This window comes from Betta splendens, chromosome 3 (genome assembly GCF_900634795.4).
Source record: "Betta splendens chromosome 3, fBetSpl5.4, whole genome shotgun sequence".
Taxonomy (NCBI): domain Eukaryota; kingdom Metazoa; phylum Chordata; class Actinopteri; order Anabantiformes; family Osphronemidae; genus Betta; species Betta splendens.
This window is the reverse complement of record NC_040883.2, coordinates 10,681,525-10,708,166: the sequence shown is the minus strand read 5'-3', so window position 1 is coordinate 10,708,166 and position 26,642 is coordinate 10,681,525. Positions and strand designations below refer to the sequence as shown.

General features: G+C 45.8%; 1 protein-coding gene across 6 annotated transcripts; it reads left to right on the top strand.

The window, feature by feature from the left end:
- The first annotated feature begins 396 nt into the window (after positions 1 to 396).
- crtc3 (CREB regulated transcription coactivator 3) lies at positions 397 to 22,460 on the top strand. Of its 6 annotated transcripts, none has more exons than XM_055507182.1 (15): positions 397 to 1,635; positions 3,716 to 3,829; positions 5,754 to 5,884; positions 8,060 to 8,119; positions 11,388 to 11,450; positions 12,797 to 12,900; positions 14,170 to 14,208; positions 14,291 to 14,376; positions 14,904 to 14,953; positions 15,856 to 16,076; positions 17,146 to 17,381; positions 17,532 to 17,762; positions 18,839 to 18,925; positions 19,271 to 19,487; positions 20,031 to 22,460. In XM_055507182.1, exons 1-15 carry the CDS (start codon positions 1,504 to 1,506, stop codon positions 20,234 to 20,236), a joined length of 1,977 nt encoding a protein of 658 aa, XP_055363157.1. In that variant the 5' UTR covers positions 397 to 1,503; the 3' UTR covers positions 20,237 to 22,460. The 6 variants fall into 6 exon arrangements, with proteins under 6 accessions (XP_055363157.1, XP_055363155.1, XP_055363158.1 ...); XM_055507180.1 differs by having other exon boundaries at positions 14,158 to 14,208; XM_055507183.1 differs by having other exon boundaries at positions 398 to 1,635; positions 18,842 to 18,925.
- Positions 22,461 to 26,642: the final 4,182 nt, after the last annotated feature.

Sequence of the window (26,642 nt, the reverse complement as noted above, 5' to 3'; positions counted from 1 at the left end):
AACGTCGATGTTGTGTACTCTAGTGTTGTCATCAGCCTAAGCAGTTAGTCTGCTGACACACCTGCTACTTATGCTGATGAGGCGAGTCAAAGCAAAAGGAAAAATGCCTCCATGGCTCCGTGTTGTATTTTTACTTTTACTATGTGAATTACTACAACTACAGCAGTGAATGAAGTTCTCAAATATACAGATAATGAAGATGCGGCTAATTTAAAGTTGATTACAGCAGATTTAATCTGCAAAGTAAATAGTAAGCAAATTAAATGAAGCCGTCAAATAAGCTTAAAAAGGTACACTGGGTCTGCTTTTATTTATTTTAGTATTTAAAACTGAGTAAATAAACGTAATTCGTTTGCTCCACATCTCAGTGGCCCCCGGGCTCCGGTGGCGCCGCCTTGAGGACCTTCCCGGTACTGACGCTGTTTAACGACTAATGTTTTTCTGCGGTAGTGCGGGGATAACGAGCCAGCGGACCGGAGTTACCGTCACCAGCCCGTCAGCCGACGCTCAGTGAGCCACAAACACGCAGCGTTTCTGCGGGGGCCTAGTGTTTCACCGGAGACGGAGGAAGCCACCTTTTCGGACGGCGCCGTCTGCTGCCCTTCCCGGAGCCGTCGGCTCGGAGTTCGCCTGAGACCGCGCTGCCGTCCGTGGATTAAGACTCCGACGCGCCGTGATCCCAGTCTAAGTGTGAAATTGTGGATTACGCTCCTGCATCACGTGTGAATATTTGCGTTGTGAACGTTGCCTTTTTGTTGGAAACAAAACTCCGATTTCAGCGGAAACTGGAAACGAGCAGCGGACACTTGTTGAAATCCAGTTCACCGACCAAGCGTCGCTTTAACTGCTCCTGAGTTTTGCTAGCGTTAGTTTCTAGCCAGATTTAGCTAACGCGGCTAACTACTTTCGCTGCCTGCACTGTCACGTATTTTTGTACGCACTTGCTCCCTCTACACACCCGACCGATCATAAATTCCGGCAAGTTTTTAAAGTGTAAAAAATGTTGCGATGGCGTTGACAGCAGTTGTAGCTAACTGATATAGCTGCTGTTACTGTGCTAGCACTGACAGCTAGCTCTGCGTTAACGTCAGATTCAAACAAGTGGTTCGCTGGAAAACGTCAGTAGGAAGTTGTACTGTGTGATTAAGTTCTTTAGTTAAAGCACTAATATCCTTCAAACGCGTTTAAACTAGCTTACTATTGCGCATACATCCGCTGGGGCCATCTTTGCTTCGCTACCGAGGCACAAGAAAACAACTTTTATTAACGGAGCTTCAGTGTTAGCTTAGCCGCGTTAGCTTCTAACGTCGCCCACAACAACACTCAGCTGTCATCCCCGCCAGGCTTCGCTTCCGACCGACCAGTAATGTCCGTCATGCTTTACTAACTCTCATGGGTTCCCCGCAAAGCTCACGGGAAGCTCTTGGAAAGTAAACTCCCAGCACAGTCTTCCACTTTTGTACCCCCCGAAGTAGCTGAAGTTGTGAAAGTGCGGCCCGCGCCATGTCTGGGTCCCCGGGCGCAGGTGGCTCAAACCCCAGGAAGTTCAGCGAGAAGATCGCGCTGCACAACCAGAAGCAGGCAGAGGAGACGCGGGCCTTCGAGCAGCTCATGACGGACCTCACCGTCTCACGGGTACGTTGTTTTACACACTTGTCGCTGATCTGCGCGCTGTTGCACGAACGCGCTGCCTCGACTGAGATTTGCGGTATTCAGCCCGTACTTCTCGTTTCTCTTCGTGCATTCGAGCCCAGTCCGCCGCTGCGGATCCAATGACAGCAGTGCAGAGTGAAGCTCAAACGTAAATGTTAACAGTTACATGTCTGCAGAGTTGTGTTTGCGGTGTATTTAAACACTCTGCGTCCTGGAGTCTGCACAGGCTCCCGAGTAAAGGAGCAGGTCACAAGACAGACAGGTGTCCGCTTCAGCAGATGTGCTGCTTTCCAGATGTGTACGGTACATCAGATTTCTTGCGTCGTTTCTATTACACTAGAAACAACGCAATATTTAGTTTTGATTTTGTTGTTTTGGTTGTGTTTGTTCTTGTCAGGTATACCGTAAAATGTCAGCAACTACACCATCACAAGTCCCCAGAGCCAAGGTTGACACAAGTCTAATCAGATGATGATTTCTAATTTAATTTTCATGAAACAAAGTGGAATTAATTGTCTTCAGTTGTTTACTGTTCTGTTAAATATGCACTCACTATATTTTAATCTAAACATGACTCCTCTTGGGTCTGCATGATTGAAAAAGAAATTGAAAGCTATTTTGGTAATACAAATGATGGCTACCAGCCCTGAAACAAAGAATGGATACGTTTGGTTAGACTGGGGTTTAAAGACATACATAATGAGAGTGAGCCATGGGGATATATTTACATTAGTTTAATTTGGACTGAAACTATGTGATACTTGTAGACACGTCAAAGTAACAGGATGTTCTGTTGTGGACATTTGACTCATTCATTACGCTTCCACACATTGGCGCCAATTACTTATTACTATGACCAAAGCTCCTCCCTGAATTTCCCATAGGTTGCAGATTACTATGCATACACTTGTTATTTTTTAAATCTTCATTAAAACATATATTCTACGTTACAAAACCTAAGTAGTCAAAATAGAATCTCGCTGACAGGATATAAAGGATCTTTTCATGTTGTTTTCATACTACTGCCCACAATGTGCTCTTTCTATGGGAGGCCGAGTTCTGAATTGCCACTCAAAGAGGATGTGGTTTTGAGGCGATACTAAATGCAGCTTGCCATAAGGTATGAACTGTCACTGACCCCTGTGAGGCAGAAAAGCCCAGTCAGTGAGGCTGAGGCTGGTCAGCACACACTGCCAGCAAATGGTTGGACTTTTATACACATCTGTACGCTGCCACGAAGGGAGTGAATAGAACCCCTGAAGGGTTCTGAAGAACTGGACCTGAGTGCACAATGACAACCGGCCTCCTTTCTGCTGCTACAATGCATCCTTGTAAATCATGGTTGTGATGACCTGCAGTTCATTAAAACACCCCTGCTATCATGTCATATTCACAATCTCTGTCCCTTCTTTGTAAATATATTGATAAAATCTAATAAGGTCACTCTTTGACATTCAAATTTTGCCCTTTTAGTGGCATAAAGAAGAAATGCCCCTGTGATTTGCCTATTCTTGATCATAGGTCATGATGGGCTCTGTTTACCTTCTGTTGGCAGAACAGGCTGCCTTCTGTTTCTGCGCGGTAATCATTGTGGCATCTTATGGTAGAAGCCAAGCCGCTCATTTCTTAGAATGTGTCCTCTTAACTTGTTTCCCTTAAGTTACAAACGTTGGTACACTTTAATCAGACTAACCAGAGGATTCAGCTGGAAAGTATTTCTGTGCTCCATTCAGGTTTTTCCACAATGATTGGCCATGATGGGTTTGATTTGAGGGCTATACAGAAGGTTGGTATATGAATGGTAATGTTCAGATTCAGATGCTTAATTTTCTGTGGCAAGTGCGAGCGTTAAGAGTCTTTAAAGGTTTCTGAAGGTAGTTCTGCTGTGTTGTGTTACACCATAGTTGGCACAGACTCGTTTGAAGAGGCCTGTGGTGGCAGCAGTGAGTTCACAGTGATTATTAAGTATCAAAAAAAAGTATCAAATAAATGCATGATGCTGGTGAAGGAGCGTGTGCACATTTAGAACGCATGTGTTTGACCTTCTTTTTTTGACTGGCAGGTGCAGTTTCAAAAGGTCCAGCAGCTTCGTTTGTCATCACAGCCACGGGCTCAGTACTACGGCGGCTCCCTTCCCAACGTCAATCAGATCGGCAACACCAGCACCGATTTCCAGGTGGGATGTCATCACGCAGGCAGTGTTGCCATGAACTCCAAATGTTAAATTGCTTAATGCTTCCTGTGGGCAAAAAGCAGGTTGAGTGTGTTCCAGGTGTTTTTTCTGCCCATTAGTCCTTCAAAATGACATTATTTTATTCTGCTCCAGGGGAACGACATGTTTGTCTGCAAAATCCAGTCTAACATTTAACAAATATGCTGGTAGATTTTAAGTGTATGTGCTTTATCCACTTGCATTTCTACTGGATCTACAATCCAAACCCATCAGTGCTTTAATTCAAGGCTACATTAATGTGTGTGGTACTAGTAAGATGATAAACTACAATTTAGCATAGAAGAGCCTAAAATAAGAGCATCATGCATACAGTAAAGATATTCATGCATTTTCCTACAATGATCCAATACAAACATCTCTTTGTTAAACTAAATATAATTCAGTTTTCATGGCTTCTTAGATTTACTGATCTCAACTCCTGCAACATATTAACCCGCAACTGAGGTGTGGGCATCAGGCCTATACCAAATATGAGTACTGTCTTAATTAATATCAAATATTAGTACTTGAACGTGTAATTGTTTAGACATTGTTGCTTTTACCCACAAAGGTGCAAATCATTGATTCTTATAGATACTGTGACCACAGAAGTTTGTGCAGTAGCACTTACCCCAGAGCAGCCTCCCGTCAGAATGAAGTAACTGGTAGAAATTCATCTCCATGTTAATCTAAGTCTAGCAGGGATGTGCACTTGCAGCTATGATGTACCACTGTGATGCAGTAAAGGATGACTCAGGTTCAGCCTTATCTCCTGGTTGGTCCTGCTGGGTTTCCTGACACAGCCCTCTGCATTGCACCCCAGCTGTGAAAGGCAGCAATAAATAAATGAGGAGGTGGAGTGTTTTCACACGTTAGGAACATAGTCCTATAGATGCTCAGGGGCTAGAAGAGGATTTACTGTATGTGTGGATGTATTCAACTGTTTTCTTTAAGCAAAAACATGTTGGATGTGAAACTGGTTTTCCCCATTTACAAACCCAAGGTCTTGTTGTGTTTCGTGTCTTTTCAAGGCCATTTGTGTCTGACCACACGGACTGGTTTTAATGTCGTATAGTCAGACAGAGGAAACAGGAAAACACTGTACTGGACCTTCAGAAACAAGCTTCCCCTGAGAATCTTAAATAATTCAGATGAAGACTGGAAAAAAAGATAAAACAGATCAGTTGCGCATTTCTCAGCACTGTTTCAGAGCAGTTTGTGATCCAACAGCGCTTCTCTGTTGCACCAGCTCTGTATCTGTGTCACGTCTCTGAGGAGTGAAGGTCCTGGTGAAAGTGCCCTTGTTACAGCAAAGAATGGCCCTTTTGAGCTGGAGGAGTCCCCACATGGTGGGAGAAGGCTTGACTTTGACCGTGGCTTCTCGATTGCACTTGACGATAATCATTTGTTGTTTTAATTCAGTTAAATGAACACAGAGTACATGATGTGGTCTGCTCTGAGCAGCCGTACACACTTCAGCAGTTTCCTTAATCATTAGTTGGCCGTGATAACAATCAGTCTGGTAATCATTCAGTCTGTTCAGCACTTAAATAAAACAGTTTAACTCCTGACGTGACCTGTGTCTTCACTGCGAGATCAGACTAAATAAGGACTTTAAAGACCACATCACATAAACAGAAAGTTACTTAATCCTAAAATAAACATCACAAAACAATGGCTTCGTTGATTTTGCTGCTTCCTGACGTCTCCTGCTCAGTAATCGTATTCTTAAACATGGAAAACGATACTTCCAGATTTCAGACCTGTTGGACATGTAACTGTTAAAACAATTGTGTTGACTCTGCATTGTTGGATGCTTTTCTGAAGTCGTCCTGCTAACATGTAGGAACCTGCAGCATCTTGTAACGTGCCCTCCTCTTTCCCTCAGGGAGGCTTCCCCTCAGGGTTGGACTCAGTTAGAGGGACGCGTCACCATGGACTGGTCGAAAGGGTCCACAGGGAACGCAATCGCATCAACTCTCCCCATCGCCGACCCATTGACAAGCATGGACGGCAGATATCCTTCCAAGCCTGAAGCGCTGACAGGAGACCTCATACTGTACATTGAGCTGCATCATCGTGAAAGGTTAATCAACGATGGCTTCTAGATGGTTGCTCTTATTCTCCTAACGTGGTTTGTGTTCATAAACGTTCACCTGTGTAGGCAGCTGTTGGTAAGCCTCAGGAAACAAATTAGTCATTATGTTAATTTAAAACGATGCAGAGCAGGAAACAAAGGACGGTGATAATCATATCCTGACTTCGGAAAATTTCACAAGCCAGATTCAGATCTGTGCACGGCTGCAGTTTGCGTCGCACAGTAAAAGCACCCTGAATGTTGTCACACATTAATATGTGTCATAATTACAGAATACATTATGTTTGCGTTGGTGTCTCATGCAAAAGAGACGAACAAAGCAGTGGTTGAATTCAAATTAGGAGCTGTTTAAAGCAACCCAATGTTCAGTAATGGTCCTGGCGTGGAAGCCTGGAAACGCTGTCATGAAAATGATTCGTTTGCTGGGAAGAGGTGCAGGCGTCGGGATTGGCATCAGTTTTGCTCACATGAAACCCCACTTAGCCCGCTCATCCACCAGCACGCCTCCACCTCGGAGCGTGTGAAGTAGCTGATATGTTTATTCTCGGCCTTGGGACACAGATGATTCAGTGACCTGTCACATGGTGTGTGATGGCTACAGAGAAGTTTGTCCTGTGTCTCAGTGGGTGATGTCATACCAGGCTTTGTTTCTCTGGTCAACTCAGGCGTAAGGCGGCAGGACACCTGCTGGACTCTGATACACAGGGTTTGTATTACATCAGGTGCCGTCTGTGTTCATGGCCGGGTGGCAGCTCGGTTGCTGCTCCTGCAGCTGTGGATTACAGACTTGGAATCCTACTTTTTGCCAAATGGCAGAGAAGCTTTGGTGTTGCATATCTTGATGGATGTGCTGTTTACCCAAGTCAGAATATTTCCAGATCACATGTGATCCATGACCTCCCCTGGCCACCGTTTTCAGATGTTGCACAGAGTCACGACTCTTCACAGGTGTTTGTTTACACGTCCAACAACGTGTGGGTCTTCCTTTGTTTTAGACACATGGCTCAGCGATGTGCGCCTGTTTCTGAAGCCTGACAGAGCAGTGGTGCAGAACAGCGTTTATAATCAGTAATGATAACGCTCATCACCCAGCGTAAGGAAGCTGCAGAGTCACAATAGAAGAGGAGCGTGAGCACATTGTTTCTCTGTATAAATAGATCATCAAATGTGATCTGATCAGATGATGAAACACGGGATCTTTCATGTCTTTGTGCAACACGCCCATTAGATACACACTAACTACTGGCAGCAGTGTATTAATTCCTTTGTCCATAATATCCTTAATCTCCTGCCCTCCAGACCATCTACTGGTTTCACAGATGGGAGCAGTGCAGAACCTCCACGCTGAAACGGCTCAGTGTGGTTTGTGGCTTCCAATAATCCAACTATGGTGACACGTGAACATGGAAATGTGGTCGGTGGCTCAGATGGTGGCTGATGTACTCTACATAGAATCTCTCAATCTGACTATTTACAGTTTGGTGTTGAATTCACAACTGCAGTTGTTCAGAGGTGTAAATTAGGAGCCCAAACCTGCTGGTTAACTGGTTTAACAGGATTTTTTCCTCTCCCCATCTGGATAAACCGCGGTTGTGTCCACGTTTAGTTTGAGCGGTGGCAGTGTCCAGGTGGAGTAGTTGTTGATGAGCGGCAGCATTGTCAGCACCTTCCTAAACAAGTAGAGGGGCGGAGGTTTGCAGGGGTGAGCGCATGGCGGCAAGACGGGCGGCGCCCTTCCACACAATCCCAGGAACTTTGTCGTCATGGGCTTCAAATCATAATGTTGTCATTGTTTCATTGGGTATTTTAAAAAGGTAGAGTTGTGCCCACTCTGTTTCCCAGCACAGATAATTGTACTTGCTTTGTGTTCACCTTGGAATGTTCTCCTGTCATTACTTTACTTTAAACTGCACTGTGGTCAGAGCTCGTCCTAGTTCTTTTTTTAACCTGAAGGTCAGGATGAAGTATGGGTGTTGAAACGTGCACACACACAAACACGCACACAGAGTCTACGTGCAGACTGTATGTAAATGTTTTGTATGACAGTGCTGCTCCGTCTGTGTTTTGCCATGCATTTCCTTAGCTAAAGCTCACATGGAGAGCTCTCCATATGGAGCCGTGTACCTGTCGCCACCACCAGACAACAACTGGAGAAGGTGAGTAGTCAGTGAAAGAATGGTTATTGCCCCCCCCTTCCTCCACCTAGATTCTTCTACAGCAGGAACTGCTTTGTGTGTCCCGCCTGCTTCCTGTATGAAGCCTTCTCACTGATTCTGTTTGCCTTGGCTGACTCTAAAGGTGTTTGACAGGTAGCCTTTTGATTTAAAGGTCACGTCTGACAGCAGGAGTCCTGCGGTTCAGGGTTGTATGTTGTCACAGCATCACTGCCCTGTGGGGCAGAATGTCCAGCTTAGCAGAGGTTCAACCCTAGTACCTGCTACCGGACTGGCTGTCCACGATGGGAGCCACAAAATGCCTTGTACCAGCTCTGCTTGTGCCCATGAACAACGCTCTGTGTCCCGATCGCTGCTTGTCTCCTGTGTTTACCAGGGAGTGAGTTACGGCTCAGTGATAAAAAGCTGAGCCAAGCTCCTCCTTGCTATCTTTCCCTCTTGCTCTGTCTCTGTTCCCTGGCTCTTGGTCGGGTGCCAGCCGCCCTTCCTCATCATCTTCCACTGCGCCGGGACGGACATTTGCCAGGCTGCATGTTGAGCGTACTATAACAGCTTGTGCTGTAGAAGTGAATAAGGCCCACGCCCTCTCATCGTTGTTGACAACACAAAACAGGTTGGCTGACAAACGTCCTCGCGGAGCAAGCAGACGTCAGTGTTCTGAGAGTAGGTGTGAGCCTGAGTGAAGACGCCCACATTTAATGGAGGCGCTGCTTTGTGTCAGTTAGTCAATGAAGGGCTGAGCATTATGTCACCAGCTTGTTCTTTGTGGACACTACCCGCTTCACTTAGTGTTAAAACTGTGAAAAGCTTTTTAATACAAGTCTGAAATGATTAGTTTGACCTTTATCTACTCGTTCCTGCAGCAATTCTTATTTTTCTGTTTCTAGTGTGTCCCTAACTGCACAGTTGGCCTAGGTTCTGTCAGGTCTCTGCAGGCCAAGCTGAGCCTCCTGCTCCAACCTGCAGCAGATTGTTGTCACAGTGTGTAACTGATAAACTTCCCCTCAGCTGCAGGTTTTATTTGGCTTCATTTTACCGTCACAGGAAGGTTACACATTCGAGCCTTTAATCTGTCAGACAGACAAGTTTTAGTTAACATGTTTATTCAATGTCTTTAGTTTGTGGCCATTTTGTTTTGATTGAGCTCAGTTAAAAAGGGGTTACTGCCTGTTCATAGACTGGATTAACGTGTCACTCAGAAAAAACAGGTGTCTCAGGTAATCTGAAAACAGGTTATATAGATAATACAGCAGCAGACAAATAATCGGACTGACTTTGACTGTATAGTGATGAGACCCGAGTGACCTGTAAATGACTTATTCAGGAGAAATCTACCTGGTATCTGAGCTGTCACCCTCTCTAACCCGACGGAAACCACGTTTCCTGTTTACAAGAGGGTTAAGAAATGCGCTTTCTTTAGACAGCTGGCTGTAATTTGTAATTTTGTTCTGAAAACAAGTCATTTGATGAACTGTGTCGTGAAAAAGGTTTACAGCTGGTGTGTCCTTGTCCTATAAGCTGTGAATGAACAGTACATACTGTAAGCTAGCTTTGGCGCGATCAGTGTTGTGTTCGTCTCGGTGCTTAAGTGAAGACATAACACTCTGCAGAAGGCAAATGGGAAATCAAAATCTGGGCTGACGTATTGTCAGATTAGTGAGGCGCTTCTTCCAGCAGCCTGCTGGGAAATCCCATTGATTAGATCCTACAAGACACTATTGTTAATGTGGTTTGTATGCATTTGAAAAATAACATCTTGAGTGTACGTTCATCTGTGGAAAAGGTCTCAAGCTCTTGCGTTGCAGTGAGAAGCAGATTCTCTGCTTGTCCATCTCGGGGGAGAGTGAGGCGGTGAGTGTTTACAACGCCAGCCACATCTGCACTACATTACCGCCACTCAGCTCCGGAGAAGAGCTGCAAAGCCCTTTAACTGTTTCATTGCTTCTATTGTTCGTCGGCCTCTCAAGTACTGAGCAAGCACCTACAGACAGTGTGTAGTAGTTATGCATTACTTGAAATGCATACTGTAAGTTATTAAAAAGCAAACTGAACTTTCAGGCAGTGGGTCGGTGCTAAATATTGCAAAGCGTTATAGAAATGCTGGGAAATGGTTCACACAGCCTTTAACCGCTCGCTGACCAGCAGCCTGACCTGCTAACCCGTCATTCTCTGGTCAGGAAAGGCTGTTGGCTGCAATGATCCAGCCTAATTCTTCTGTGGGGAGTTGGAAGCTTTGCTCTCGATCGGCACCATCCGGCTCAGACCTGCTCTGAAGAACATGGCTGTGTGCTGGTGTTGAAGACATGCTCTTAGAGGGAGCTGGTTCCTGGGGGTTTTGAAGCATTAGACCTGAGTGTCCCTTCAGAGACCATCTGCTTCAGGGTCAAAGCCTCGGTCCAGTCCCACGCCCTCCTCCTTTTCCATACGCTCATTTCTGGCCTGCTATTCCTGTACCAGCCTCTCCTGGGATAAAATCTTGGATCTGGCTCCTTGGACTTCTTTTGCCTACAGAGCGATCTTGAATTTTCTTCCCTGCCTCACTGGGAGACACATTGTGAGGATTCGTTCTATTTTGTCCTCATGGAAGTTTAACCAAGACTTCACAAGCCAGTGTTTGTTCTCTGTACGAGCACATCATAAGTGTGGTGCTTTTACAAGGTTGGTTTGTAGAGCGTTGCCAGATGTCACACACGCAGAGCTGCAACATAACAATGAAATCAGCATATTTCCCCCGAACAGTCGTTGGAATTTAGGGTTTGGTCTTTTTACAGTTACATCGATTATAAAGTTAAATCATTGGGTCAAAGGAAACTTTTGTTTTAAAATAGGTGGAATTTAATTTGTCTGTTTGGGATCCTCTGTTTACTCTTTATATTTTTAGAAGCCTAATTCTGCAAGATAGAGGCCTGTGCATCCAGGCTAAGGAGGAGTCTCTGACTCTTTGTTCAGCTGTGTTGTGTTGCTGTCCTGCTTCTCGGCTGACCGTAAAAATAGTGTCCTTCTATTCTTGCTCACATTTTGTTTCTTTTTTTTTCCTGTCACGTCTGGTTTGAGTCTACTTTCATTTCCTCTAATTTAACACTGAATTGTGCTGTATCGGAGTATTTTCCAGGGTCACATGCACCCTCACCGGTACATCATATTTTACCAAGGTATTTCTCTTCCTCCTAAACATTAGAGCAGGAGTTGGGGTCGCTTCTTTCACCCAGTAAATGTTTCTTTCTTGCTCTTCCTCTGTCTCTCTTTGAAGGGAACAGCAGCCATGGACTGAGGAAAAACGGCCTGGGTTTAGATTAATATCACAGCTCAACAGGTGACCTTTGACCCTCTCTCTCTCCGTCAGTCTCTCTCTGTTCCACCATTTCCCTTGTTGTTTACTGCTTTATCTCACAGAGGCTGACAATTCTATCCTGTGTTTTCCAGCATTCTCACGTTGCTACATAACATCCCAGTTTCTATCTTTTTCAAATCTCTGCTTGATTTGTAACGTCTCAGTAATCCTCCTCTTTCTGCCTTTGAAGCGCTGAGATAGAAAGCCTCTTATGGTTGAGTTGTTATTTCTTTTTTTCTCTTTGTAGTTATCGTGTCAAGTTGAGTATTTCTGAAGCCTTAATCATTTATTCCTTTGACTAACCCAGCTTTAGGACTGATGACTCCTTTGCAGTCTAACATCACGGCTTCTTTCTTACTTCCCATCTTTTTCTTTTACTGCTTTTGTAAAATGTGACTTCATGTGGACAAAGTGCTGTCACGGTGCTTTAGGACCGACATAATCATTTGCTTTTTGGTTATATCATCAAACCTAATTGTTTAACATTCATATAAACATCGCTTTGCTTGGAGAATCCTGAAATGGAAAACAACCCAGTTAACATGGTTCTACTCTAAATGTTTAGTGTTGGTTTCAGCTCTGGGTCTTGAATAGAGAGGAAGTTCTTTTATGTTTATTTTAGCTAATAATCAGTATTTTCAGGCGTTTGCTAGGGATTGTTCTGAAGTACAACATAAGAGTTAGTTCACATGGAAACAGATCTTGTGTTGAGGAGCGTTGCACCCAAATAGGATAAGCAAGAAACTGTGGTGTGTTAAACCAAAATAAGTGGAGCAAATCATCTTTAAAAACATCACATCTAAATGGACCAGACTTAAGTGTGATTTCAGCAATTTGCCACAATGGACAGAAAGTAAAGTAGGAGGCCACATGAACGAGGCCAATAATGAAGAGAAAGTAGCTCCCAGCTGGAGTCAGACAGGAATTGTGTGGCTTGGCTGTTGTCTTTGACAGGCTGGCACATGGTCAGTCTCCGTTTATTGGCCCAATTAGTTCAAATCAAATAATTGTGTAGCTGTCGGTTTAAATCTAATAAAATATGTGACGTTTAACTGAATATTTCATACTTACTAGTGTTATATGGTCCAGGGGTTTTACAATTGTTGCAGAGATTAAATGATTAAAGACGCCTCACACTATCATGTTAAAGTGGCCCAATGTTTAGTCCTGTCAGGATGTTTAAGGTCAGCGTGCGCCTGCAGATGAACACAACGTGGAGGCAGAGCAGGAAGCAGAATGACTCACTGACCCCGCGGCCCCGAGAAATGCTCTGCCTCTGTCCAAGGTGCTGGAACACTTAGCATAACTCTCCTCCTCCTCCCACACAGGACCAATTCAGACTCTGCTCTGCATACAAGCGCCATGAACCCCAACCCTCAGGACCCCTTTGGCATGAACCAGCAGATGGGCCGAGTTCCCCCCCAGCGAAATGGTGAGAGTAACACACAGCAACAAACCAACTACGTTCTGACTACAAGATATTGTTTATTTGAATTAATAACTTGATACCTGCCCTTTGCTACCTCTATACTGTAAAAGGTTTTAAGCGGTAGCTCACCTGTAAAGTTCTGCTTTTCTATTAGGAAGAGAGAAGGATTCACTTCTGCTGGAGCCAGAACTAACATCAGCTTAGTTTCTTCAGTGTTTTTTAAATGTAGACTACTGGCGTGTACAGATGACAAATTAAAATTTGTGTTGCGACATCACACCTCAACCCTGATTCAAAAGTCCATGTTTTAAATGAGGTGTCCTCTCATTCAGATGCAGCTGCACACATACTGGGCTCAAGTCATAGTAATCATGTTAGTTTATGGTGTTTGTGTTTCTGCTCCTCTGGTCATTTATTAACAGAGAACACAGTCCATCCAGTTGGACAGTGAGACTCTGAACTCACTCACCACTAACCAGACATTTGTTGGGCACAAATGTTCTGTGCATATATTTATACTTTGTTATTGCTTCAGTGTGTCACATTTTATGATATCTTAGGAGTAGGAGTAGGATATGCTACTGTAGGAGTGCATTCTACAGGAGCATATACTCCTCCAGAGACTAAGACACCAAAGTTTTATGGAGCTTTCAATGAGTGTCCTCATCATTTCCATCATAACAGAGACTTGTGAAAGCTTGTCGACACCTCGTACAGTCGCACAGTGTCTCGTGTCCTGTCGTTTTCTAGGTGATTAAAGAAGCATCTAAATAGCAATTACAGCTATGAGTCACAGCACTTAGAGCGGAGCTGCAGTCTTTTTGGAGCCAGTTTTTGTCAGTGGAAAAAGGGCATCAACTGTCAGTGGACATCTGGTTCTGTGCAGCTGACAAGCCTCTGGTTGGTGCTGTGACATAAAAGTAACAAGTACAGCGCCTGTATTGAATACTGAGCCAGCAATTTTCCCTCCCAGTTGTCCCATTTTATAAACCATTAGTGTCAACATCAGCTAGACACCTTGGAAGGGGAAATGTTACGATGCCAGTGATCACTGTCTCAAGTGTTCCAAAAGCCTCATGCTGGAAGAAGACGGGCTGGTTGGGACACAACTCATAGCTCTGAATGAGGGACTGACCGTTTCAGATGTTCCACAATCATTCAGAATCTCAGATGGGTTAATATTGAATCCGTTCTAATCGCCTCTGTTTATTTCTGTGTCTTTCCTCCATCCATAATCCTTCCTGTTCCTTTCTCATGGAGGCTGGCATGCAGCTAGTGTGAATGAAGCAGAGGTGGACGGTTGTGGAGATGGTGAGAAACATCAACAGTCAAGAACTTGACTTGCATGGGTTTGTGCAACAGATTTAAAACGTGTATGTGTGTGCCTCTGCAGTTTTCTCCTTCCCCACCCTGCCCGGCGAGGACAGCCTCATAGGTGTCAATAAGCCCCTTCCTAAGCAGCTGTGGGAGGCCAAGAAGGTGAGACTGCTGCTTGTTGCTTGTTAATATGTTCCATGACGCTTGAAACATGGCAGCTCCACCTGGAAGCAGGTTGCTGTCACTGCCGCTTGTTGCCATGCTGACGATGACAACAAATAACTGTAATGAGGAGCTCATATGGTGCAGTTCTCGTTTGCGTTCTTTCTTTTTTGAAGATTGTTCGGGGTGTCAGACTAGGTGACAGTGACATCATAAATTCCTGCACCTTAGCCAAAATGTTGGCTTGTAAACGACATTACAAGAGGAACCGGTCTTTCCTGCATGACAGTCAAAAGCAGATTTCTATTAACAGGAATGTCAACATCCATAGTATCACAATCAAGTGTTGGAAGTCAAACTTGGTCAGTTTGTGAGAATCTGCTTCAAAGATTATCAGGCTTGGTCTAACAATTTGTGTGCTCCGAGCTAACACTTTTTATTTCTATAACACTTGTTCTTTTTGGCAGACATTCACTTACTTGATTGTAGAAAGAGTTTTGTAGCATAATTATTGTATTTGGTTTTAGGTCCAGTCTCTGGCATCAAGACCCGATTCCCGTGAAGTGCCTGGAATCAAGTAAGTGAGAAGCAGAACAGGGCTCATGCATATGAAAACACCTTTAATGCCACTGCACCCTTGTCATTTTCATGCCACTGTACAAAGGACCAGATTCAAAATAGGAATGGGGGCGGTTTCCACAGACACCGACAGCTTTAGCTGGAGTACAGAAACAATGACACACGTTGTCGAACAGGATGTCTGTATTCCTTTTCACACCTCCAGCCCTTAAAGTGGGAGGAACAGTGGTGTTTTTACAATTACATTCCAGCATTCCATTGTTTCGCAAGAGTAAAGTGATAAGTCCATTGTCCTGCACTGCAAACAATCTGCTGTGTCATGCTGTGATGTAGATGCCCGCAGATGTTCAGCAGCGCGTTTCCCCTTGGATGCTACAGGTCACAAGATCAATGTTACATTTATAGTCTTGCTCAGTTACCACTAGATTCATTTCTGTGGTGACAGGTCACAACACTTTGTAGCATTACACTGATGGACCTCACAGAAAACAACAATCCAATTGTGTAGAGTTCTACAGAAAACCCAGCCAGTTCCACCGAGGAAGAGGGAAAGCTCCAGCAGAACCAGGCTCTGGGTGGGAGGCCATCTGCCTCCACCAGTGCGTCACAGACTAACAACAATGACCTGAAATGCACCTGCGCCAGCGCAGAGAGAGAGAGAGAGAGAGATGTAATTTCTATGTTTGTGGAGATAAGCAATTGCTAATTGTTTTGTGTTGTGCCACTTTGTGTCTGAGGACAGACAACAGTGAGTCACTATTCTGTTAACACAACATATGAGGAGAATAGAAATCTGAGAAATAATCAAGGAAGGGAGAGTGGGTGGGATGAAAGTGGAAAGCAGTCAGTTTGAAACAGCTATAGAAGCTAAAACTGACCATGTGCGCCTTATTCCTGCAGTATATTCCCGTCTCCGGAGCAGAACCCCGGCCTGTCGCACTACCAGGGCTCGTTAAATACGGGTGGGTCTCTCCCCGACCTCAGCAACCTGCACTTCCCTTCTCCGCTGTCCACGCCGCTGGATCCTGAGGACAACGGAGGGTATCCCAACCTCAGCGGGGGCAGCAGCACTGGCAACCTGCCAGCCGCCATGATGCACCTTGGCATCGGCAACTCGCAGGGTGGGTGGAGAAACTGTGCCTGTGGATGTGGGAATAGTTCCAACTTCTCTAAATTCTTGCAACTTAATAAAGACAATATTGGATGAGTCGGCTTTGTCCCTCCTGTAAAAATGTGTCTTTTGGGACGTTGGGTCAGAGGGGTTGTGCTTTAATAAATAAAGAAAAAACACAGGCCAGTGGGCGGGGCTTCATATGAGTGTTGTTGTGTCACATATCTGTCCACACAGCAGTTTGTCACAGTCATGGACAGAATTGTCCAGTTCTGCAGCAGCAGCAGTTTTTCACTGTGATTATCTCGAGGTAAACATCAGAAGTACAGTACAGTACAATGTCATTCACGATGCAAAGACCAACACCGGTAAAACACACTCGTCCTGCCACAGCTCTGAACACCCCCACGTAACCATTATAAGACACATTTTCTCACATATAGTTTAACTCTGTTGCCTAGCAACAGAAGTCTAATCACCTTCTTTCCCTTATTATGTAACGTATTACCTGAATTTACTTCTTATCAAGACAACTTTAAAAAAGCAGAAGTGAGTCATGAATCTAGTTTAGTTTAGTTTGTGAAGGTTTAATAATGGGTGTGAGCCACTGTTTCAGCTCCAGGTCTGTTCCTGTGCCAGCTGACTGTACATTATAGCCCCTTGAATGATCTCTCTGTCTCCAGCTTCCTCAGTCTGCTGCCTGCTCCCATCACTCCCACCACGGCTCCCGCTCTGTCTGTCCTCTGTGTGTGTGTGTGTGTGTGTGTGGGGGGGGGGGGGTTCTGTTTGGCCGGGCACCAAAGTGACAGAGGAACTTTGACCCTGTTTTGACTCACTACAATCGGCCCTTTTGTTTGCCGTCAGTCCTTTCATTTTCCTTTCCTCTGCCTTCCATCTTTTTCTCCCTCTAGTCACACAATAAGTTGTTTTGTGTTTGTGACTGGAGAGTGTCCTGGAAAATCAAGTGTGCACTACATCACAACTTCCACTTGCTGTCTTTGATTTTACAGGTTTGGCTTATTAGTTTTATTTCCAGACATATTAACACTCTCCATATTGTGTATCGTTTTTCCCCACAGGCCTTTCCTCCTCTCTGAGCAACCCATCAATACAGGCATCCCTCAACAACTGCCAGCTGCAGTCATCACTCAGCAATCCCTCCATCAATTCATCCCTGCGCTTGTCCAGCACCTCCCCCCGGCGGCGGCCCGCTCCGATCAGCCCCCTCACCCTCTCCCCTGGTGCAGAGCAGCGCAGGGGTCTAGCCAAGCAGCTGTCTCCCACCATGTCCCCGGCACTGTCCCCCATCACACAGGTAAGCACGGCTCACGCTGAAGGTTTCACACTTCCCCTAAGACTGAGCAACGGTTCAAATGGAAAAATGAGCAAAACCAAACAATCAGGGAACATTTCTACCCGAACACAAAACACGGGTGAGTCCTGAGTCTATGTTACTCCTCCACAGGGAGTTGCTTTAGATACCAGCAACATGCCACGGGAGCCGCCCCCACCCTATCCGCTCTACCAACAGTCCCAGCATGTAGTGGAGCAGGGACGCCAGCGGCATCAGCAGCAGCAGCAGCAGCAGCAACAGCAGCAGCAGCAGCAGCAGCAGCAGCAGCAGCCGTCCCAGCAGCACCAGCACCAGCCAGTTTCTCCTCTTCAGAACATCCAGCTGGACTTCAACACAAGCCAAGTAAGAAAGAACACACTCACAAGCAGAGGGCCTCTAGTTTTCTCTCTCATTTCTTTGTTTCCCTGCAGGGTTTCTATTAGTGTGGGAGATTGGATTTAACATGTTATTCCAATAACCCGGGCACAAGCACATCTTTTTGAACACTACACTGAACAGGGAGCCCAGACTCTTTCCATGTCCATACACTGTGGTGAAGAAGTTAGTTGTTCTCAGCCTAAAGCACCACTATGTGTAATTCTGACCTTCAGACTGATCAGATTTTGATGGCCTGTCTTGCTACTGTATATGACAAATGGCATCTCTTCCTGATCACCAGTTGTTTCTGTGTCAGATGTCTGTGTCTGTTCCTGCTTCCATTGAAACTAGAATCCAGTGTGATAGTTACTGTTGGCTGATCTCTTGCTTCGTCTCAGTCTTTCATTTATTTACTTCCTCCTGCAGTTTATTACCTTTATTACCTATTACCTACCTCTGGTCTGTGATTAATAATTTAAATTCCAACGCAAAACAGTAGGCGTGTTTGCGTACGCAGGTGTTTTCCTACTATTTGCTGTAGATTGTTGCACACAAACACTTTGTCCTGGGTTTTGCGTACAACCTGAGGAGAGCAAACGAGCTGCAGCAAGTGGGGATGAGCACATGATTACACTTCAGCAGCAGCACACATCGGCAGGCAAGAGGTGACACAGAAGTCACCTGAAGGTTGTAGCACGTGGCTCTGTGCCAGCTGTGTCTGGAGGCAACAACTGGAATGTATTTAAACACTTACCATCCGGTGATTTAATGAAAATAGTAGCAGGGTGGGTCAGCCCAGACACCGACCTGCCAGCAGGCATCGGTCGAAGAGTCTGTGCTGTGACACATGCAAGAAGCAGCTTGTTAAAGAGCAAATGAAGAATAGATGGGGTGACTCTGTGCATTGTTCAGCCTTCGTGTACATGTGACTGGTGTCTGTGCTGCAGCCCATTTTTTTTCTCTTAAGCTATTTGAAGCAGTTGATTCAGATCACGTGTTTTAGTTAATCTTGGAGTCATAGAACCTCCAGATTAAAGTTAATGGCAATCTGTTTTGCTCAGCAGCACAACAACATGGCAGCGCTCTTCAGCGACCCCTTCATGGAGCCCCAGTTCTCCAACCGCCAGAGCAAAGGGCTCCCCTACCAGGTACCTGGACACTCGCACGTTAGCATGAAGTAGTACTGTCAGCTGTTCTCTTTCTGCAATTCTCAATGAGCTTCTCTGTGTGCAAATGTACAGGAAGAAACATGTGGAACATTTGTAATAGAAAAATTATGAATGAACTTAATGGTCACAAAGGCACCGGCCGCTAAACAAACTGTTTTTTTGCTAGATTATCCTGTTAGCTTTACAGAACAGATGTCCGTTAATTCACCACTGAAAGCTCTGCAGGGTTGGTGTCCTCATCAGTGGTGACGTGAAGTGGTCTCCATCTTTTAATATGCTAATATCTTTCTACCTTCTTTCTTTCTCCACTATTATCTCGTCCAGTTTGACCAGTTCAGTCTTTTGGAAAATGCAATGAGCTCCGCAACCGGAGGTTCTTGCTTTGACCCTTCCTCGTCCTCCTCCTCTTCGCTCTACTACAACCAGGCTGCGCTGTCAGGACTGGGCGGCAGCCACGGCAGCCTGCAGGACCCGATGCACATGAGGTCCAACATGCTGTACTCCAACTGCAGCGGCGCTCTGCCAAACATCATACTCACTGGTGAGCACCATGCTCTAGGGTTTTAGTTTAGTTATTGTGTACGAAACAACTAAAGGCAGAATAATTTCCTTTGCACAGATTCTCTTAAGTTGCCCTCATGATTAATGCAATTTAATAGGTTTGCTTCATAGTTCTAAAGCAGACAGTGGGAAAATGGCCTTGGTTTCTCTGCAGCTTGCAGCTGTTATTCTGAGTTATTCTGTGAACACCTATTGATCCATTTCATCAAATGCAAATGTTAGGAATGTGCTGATGTTCTAGTGAATCTTTCCCAAGGCCTAAATCAAAGCAGAGCGCCTGCAGAGCAGCTTGTTTTTCAGGAATCGCTTGACATTTCTAGCGCTTGTCAACTTGTGTCTTCACTGCCTCAGGCTCCAGCTCTCTCTGGGCTAAACATCTTGGTTTGTTTGAAACTGTCGTAGAGCGCTCAGATGTATTTTTAAAAAGCTGCTGTGAACGATGAGGGCAGTGAGCTGATCAGAGAGAAAGTGTTTCCAGTCTAGATGAAACCTTCACCCAGCATCATCTGTGTCTTCCCGTCAGATGACTCCAACCCCAGTCTGTCCAAGGACATCAGCAGCGCGTTGTCCACGGTGCCCGAGTGTTTTGACTCGGAGGGAGTCTTCCCGCTGGAGGACGAGCTGCGTATCGAGCCGCTCAGCCTGGATGGTCTAAGCATGCTCAGCGACCCCGACATGGTGCTGCCCGACCCGTCTGTGGAGGATACGTTTCGCAGCGACAGACTCTGAATGTAAAAAGCGTTTCAGGCATCGTGTATAGATTGTACAGAACTGAATTAGCATATAACCACTGTGCATGCATCACCCACCACTAAGGTTCACTCAGCGTGATGGCTGTGGACACGTTCAAGGAGGAGACTTGTGAACAAACACTGTTTACACCTGCTTCTTGCAAAGTTAGCGCCACACCTTTGTTTGTCTCCGTTACTTCGAATGAGGTGAATAAAATCTGTTCACGGTTTTTAAATCAGCACCAGCAGCCGAACAGGGGCCACATCTTCAACCATGCATCTGCCCACTTAACCAAAAAGACTCATGATGATGCATCGAGGAGCCAAGGTCCTCCCGCTTCTTTCTCCGAAGCCATGGCAACATCATCACTATGGTTACACACCATAGCAACCCCACTGCTGTGCTGAAGGGCATCCAAAATGCCAACACACAATTTACTTTCTTACAGCTCTGAAACCGTAGATATGACTTAATGAGCGCCTAGAACTGTGCCGTGGTGACTGCTCACAGCTGGAGCGGTGACACGTTGGTGGAGAAACATCTGGCAGCCAAGTTCTCTTCAGGTGGAATGAAATGCAGCTGCACTGTGGCTGCAAGATTATGGTGAAAATGAAGAGATTTAGTTTGAAATGTATTTCTTTACATACTGTATGGTTCCAGATTATTTTTAAAATAGTTGCGACAGATTTATAAATAAATAAATATATATATATATATATATATATATATACATGAAAGGCCTCAGCATCTGCCTAATAGAATGTTAAAAACAAAAAGGGCAAACTGTTTACAAAGATGAGATTTTATTAAGCAAATGTTACTGCAGAGTTTAATATTTGAATTTCTAATTTAGAAACATAATTAAGAGCTGCTTTGAATAAAAGCTCTGTTTTTACGCCCCACGTCCAGTTTTCAGCCAGAGACCAGATGGCTGTGGCTTCTCTGGCAGCGCTGGGAAAACATCCCAATCTATTAGAAGGAAAAGAGACACTTTTGGACATGTTTCTAAAACTGTGTGTAGAAGTTGCATCTGTGTATTTGACATTTTGTACCTAACTGGTTGTGAATAAGGGCATGCACTGTGCTACTGTGGATCGATCCTGTCCTGAATACGCGCTTGCCTCTGGCTTTGTGTCCTGGTGTTGTGGCAGTGCAGCAGCCGGAGCAGACCGCAGCCGTGGACACCGGACGTCATGTGACGTCGCACTAAACCTGCTTTGCACTAATTGGTTGGTTTGTGTACAACGATCCTAATGTTGTTTGTTTTGTTACTGAGAAGCCAAAGAAGCCGACTTTATGTGACGACACGTGTTAAACACAGCAGCTGTTGAGGAAACGGATGACATTTCACTTTCTGGTCTTCAGGCTGATGCTTGAAGCTCTGTTTACAGTTGGTTATGTAACGTCTGGGCGACGTTGGTCATGGAGCGCCCCCTAGTGTCTGCTTTCACAACTCCAAGTCCTGTGTTTTTACTTCTATTAGAAGGGACTGACCCTGCAGGGCAGCGGGTCAGGGTCCAGGGTCGGTTCAGGCGTCTTCTGCCTCTGCTTCTTCAACTATGCAACCTTTAGAATTAGTCAGTGCGACCTGCTGAGCGGGCGCACGGGTACATTATGCAGTGCAACATGGCTTCAGGTTCACATCAGCTGTGCTACGTGCGTCCGGTGTCCAGAGTCTGCTCCTGCTCCGGCTGATCGACCGGCGTCTGTGGTGACGTGGGTTGGGTTGAGGGACCGTGGTCGGATTCACTGTCGTGTTGTCTAATGCAAAATGAAGAGGGCTGTTGGGCTTTACCTAGACGTTTTCTAAGAGTTTATATTTTCACATACTCTACATTTGTACCTGCTCTCCTTCACTCTCTCAGACAATAGGTGCGTTTGGAGCCACTTTGCGCTTTGGTTTCTGTGTTTTGTGTCTCGGCCTGTTCCCTGCTGCCGTCTGCTGCCTTACTTTTATTGTGACCTGTATCGGCTCCTTACGTCCCTTTAGCTTTAGCTGTTATGTGCTAACTGCCCTTTGACGTCTTTTGAGTGTCTAACTTTTTTTAGTTGCATATTAAAATGTACAGTTGTGTTATTTAAATAATGTTTTGTCACTAGTGTTACTACTCTTCTGTTGTTTTTATTTTCTCCCAGGATCTAAAATTTTGTTCATTTGTAATGTATCTTATAGTGCTTGTGTTTCTGATTTAATATAAACAATAAACCGCTTATACAGTGACAGATGTGCGGTCACAGACTGTGGTGATTGTTTCGCCAGCAGGCGGCAGCAGAGCGCTGCAGCCGTGCCGCCCACCATGTTTCTCCTCTGACTGGGAACTTGACCCTTTGCATGACATGAACCCCCACCCCCCATATGCGGCTGCATCCTGCTCATAGCGGCCACCAGCACATCCTCATGGCAGCGTTGCACTGTTTGTTTGCCCAGATCCAAATTGGAGTCAGATGGTAACAATCTGATGGTGTTTTCCTTCCACCCACCAGTGGCGAGGAAACGTGTGGTTGAATGAGGGGGGGGCAAATTTCTGCCCTCACTCTCTGATTCCTGCTTTATGTTTCACCAAACAGTGACTCATTATAAATAATCAAAGCTAGAGGCACCACATCTTACATCCATGGGTCAGAAAGCAGCAGGAACAATTGCTGTAAACAATATTTAATTTTACATGTGAGCATCTGAGGCGTGAGAGATGAACCTCCAGCGGGAAGCTGACAGTGATGCGTGAGGTACAGGCGGCAGATGGACGGCGTGGGCTCGTGGAAGGCCGCCAGGCTTCACAGGACCACGAGGAGCTGAGCAGATGATCAGCAGCTCCACAAATCCAGGCTGGGAACGTTTCATGGTGGGGAACCTGGTGGAGCGCTGACCTGCCCCCTGAAGCCCTTAAACTGTCTGCTTCCAGTCTAGGTTTGTTGAACTTTATGCATGTTTCGTAGTGACGGCTGCGTCGGTGTTAAGATGTGTAATCATCTCTCATAAAACAGGACACATGGGATGATTACAATATACAGAGAGTTGGTTCTGGGCTTTACTTGGAAAATAAAATATTTAGAAAAACAAATAAATGTTTAGTTTTCTATAAAACAACTAGTTAGATTCTGTATTTGACACATTACAGCTGAGGCTTTGCTTCTACTCTTCCTCATTTGAGTCAGATTCACTGAATCAACAACCCGACTACATGAGAAGTTTGATTTGAGATGACGAGGATGTGAAAGGGTGTTGAGATGAGAAGCTCTGATGTGATGCTCTGTGGTTTTCCTTGTATCTGCTTCCTACCAGTGGGTTCCAGCACGTGGCTCAATAGTTTGAAACACCCTTTATTGGGTCCATTTCAGAAAGGTCTGGGTTGCAGATAAACGCTGCTAATGCACTGATGCTGGGTCGACTGCATTTCCATTTCCTACACTACTCAAAGATCTAAAGAGACATGAACATCAGGCCTGATCCTCCTCAGACGTAATCTGTGGCATCTGCATTTATGATGTTGTGACTGAGGCTCAGCCCAGAACAGCAGGTTCTGTGAAGGGGCTCGGATGTGGTCGGTGCTGCTCTGGGATTGTGTTTACATGCTTGAGCGTTATTCAGAGCAGCAGGAACATCTGTCAGCAATGAGCCAGTCCTTTATTGTGTGTTTGTGATTTGGGGAAGTTATTTCTGCTCGTACAGTGTTTACACACATTGAGGGCTGAGGCACGAGCTTGATGAGCTCACAGGAACCTGCCGACTGCTTCGCTGCCCCTGTGAAGCGCTAATCAGGCTAATTAGTAGTAAAGCTAATTCGCTGCTGCCTGGAAAACTGGCTGAATAAAACCAGGAGAGAATGTGACAGAATGTTTTGATGTTGAACCAGTTTGCATAAAGAACTGAATAAATTCATTGTCAGGCTGTTGTGACTCTGCTCCATCCTCCTGTACCTGTCGGAGCTACTTCCTGTGTGGGCGGGGCCTCTGAGGGAAGCCACCTGGCCTCATGGCTTCTGGCTGTTGGTGACGTCATCTTATTTCCTTCTGATGTGTTGTTGATGGATGAACGTGTTTGGTTCCTGTGTTGAAGCATCATCGGGTTCAGTCGATGCTCGGCCTCTTCATCTAATGGCATTAAAAGTAGAAGCAGACGTTTTCTGTTTAGCTTTCTTAATGTCTTCATTTTCTTGTTTTGGTTTCTTTCTTTTAGGCCTCTTGGACCTTTCATACATTGTTTCTCGTGTGTATTAGTAGTTTATTCCTGTTTGGTCTGTTATGAAGTGGAGCCTCCAGCTGTGTTTGTACCCAGGCTGAGCCGAGTCGCTGCTACTGTGTCACTGGTGTGTGTTTGTGTGTTTGTGTGTGTGTGTGTGTGTGTGTGTGTGTGTTTGTGTGTGTGTGTGTGTGTGTGTGTGTGTGTGTGTGTGTGTGTGTGTGTGTGTGTGTGTGTGTGTGTGTGTGTGTGTGTGCGTGTGTGTGTGTGTGTGCGTGTGTGATCCAGTGAGCATCCAGAGCCAAGCCTCGACCTCACGTGACTGCAGACACAGCAGATGTTTCCCATCCAGCTGCTTAAACCAACAACGGTGCTCCTCGGGTCGGTGTGAACGGTGTCACCACCTCAGTGAGCAACTCGCTTTCAGCCGCAGCAGAACAAACAGGTCTGGGTTTGACAGGCCGTCATGTGGAGTCACGAGTTCCCTGACCGTTTGTTTGACCTCTGACATGTTTCACATTGATCGTCCTAATATTTATGCGAGTGCAGCTTTTCTCGGGGACCGCGATAAGTGGTGGGCGTCTGTGTAGTCGTGACGCTCTGGTCTCTGCTGCAGATGTTGCCTCTGCTTTACAGTATTTAGGGGGAGCAGTAAATGCAGAGGTTGGTATTTACTGGAGGATCTGGAAGCTTTTCACATGTGTTGTTTGCTTCTATGGGAAAACAGTTGGCGCCTGCGTGCGATGACTGGCTCTTATTATGACGACGCCGGACAACACTGGGTTTGGGCTGGATGCTCTGTCAAACGCCGCTGCCAGCAGTAAATCACCGTTGTTGTTCTCTTTGTTCCACCTCCTTTATTTCATGCACTTTATGAACCCATACGTCAAAGCCGTCACCGCGTAATCCTGCTGCAGCCATTAAGCCAAAACAGGCCAAAACACCGCGTGCGTGTTACCCAGGTGATAGACGGCAGCAGGAAGCGCCCGCAGCGTTGCACTGTCACGTCTTTCACTTCGCTGCAGATGCCACCCATGGTGCATGCTGGGAAAGCGGACGCTTCTTCATTCACAAACTCGGGGTGCTTTTCTGTTGTGGCTCCCGCACAGTTTAATTCCGCAGCCCAGTCTTCTCATCACGTTCACCTCCATCCACCTGCTTCCTCAACATTACATCTGTGTTAATACTTAGAATTACAAACTAGAAATGTAAATGACTGTAAAGTTGTTTTGTCTTTTACTTTTCATCTCAGTTTTTCATGTTTTCCCGCTTTCAGTGAAAGATGTGTGTGGTTTTATTTGACGTCTGTGTAGTGGAAGGGAGAAGCTGAGCGACGTAGATCTGTGTCGTGGATCAGAACGAGGCCTGCTACAGTCTCCTCTAGATTACAGCTTCATATTTCCAGCTGTTCTGCAGATGATTTAGAAACATGACATGAGTCGTTCACAGAGTGAAGCGCACGAACCCACAGGCTGAATCCTCATCGTGTGATTATGACTCATGGACATGTTTTTATTAGGTACAGTCCCCTCTCAATCCAGCAGCGTTACAGACCTGAGGCCTGATCTGAAGCGCTTTAATCCTGCACAACCACACCTGCGTTTAAAGATTTAACTTTTCACCTTGCTGCCACTGAACGTCTCAGGAGCTGGAGCGTGAAAAACCCTCTCACTGCAGCTGCGTTAAGGCGCCGTGTAACGAATATAAGGCTTCACACCCCCGGCCTTTCATCGGAGTGTGTGTGTGTGTGTGTGTGTGTGTGTGTGTGTGTGTGGAGCCATCCTCATTCACGCTGGCAGGTTGCCAGGTCCTGTAAAACCCGAAGGCCGAGGGGGTGAAGCTGCAGCCCTCCACCCGCCGCTGAGCTTCTGATTACAGAGCACACGATGTGATGATCGCTGTTAACACTCGTCTTTCTGTTTCTCTGTAAACACACTGCACCGAGCGGTGAAGCGTGTTCGGTAATGACGGGGAGGCTCCAGAGAGGGGGCGGAGGAGGACCCGTCTGCAAGCCGGGACAGGCACCGGCACCTCGGCGCATTGAGCTAATCGTTATATGCAGCCACGGAGCAGAGGAGCCCCCTCGGGGGATTCACCGTGGTCCTGAAGGTCTGAAGGTCTGATGCTCCGCTGTGGTGCAGCCACACTGACAGACCGGGCAGAAGCAAGGCATTAAAGCGGCTGGGCCTCTTTAAAATCAGATGTCAGGTTGTTATTAGTTTT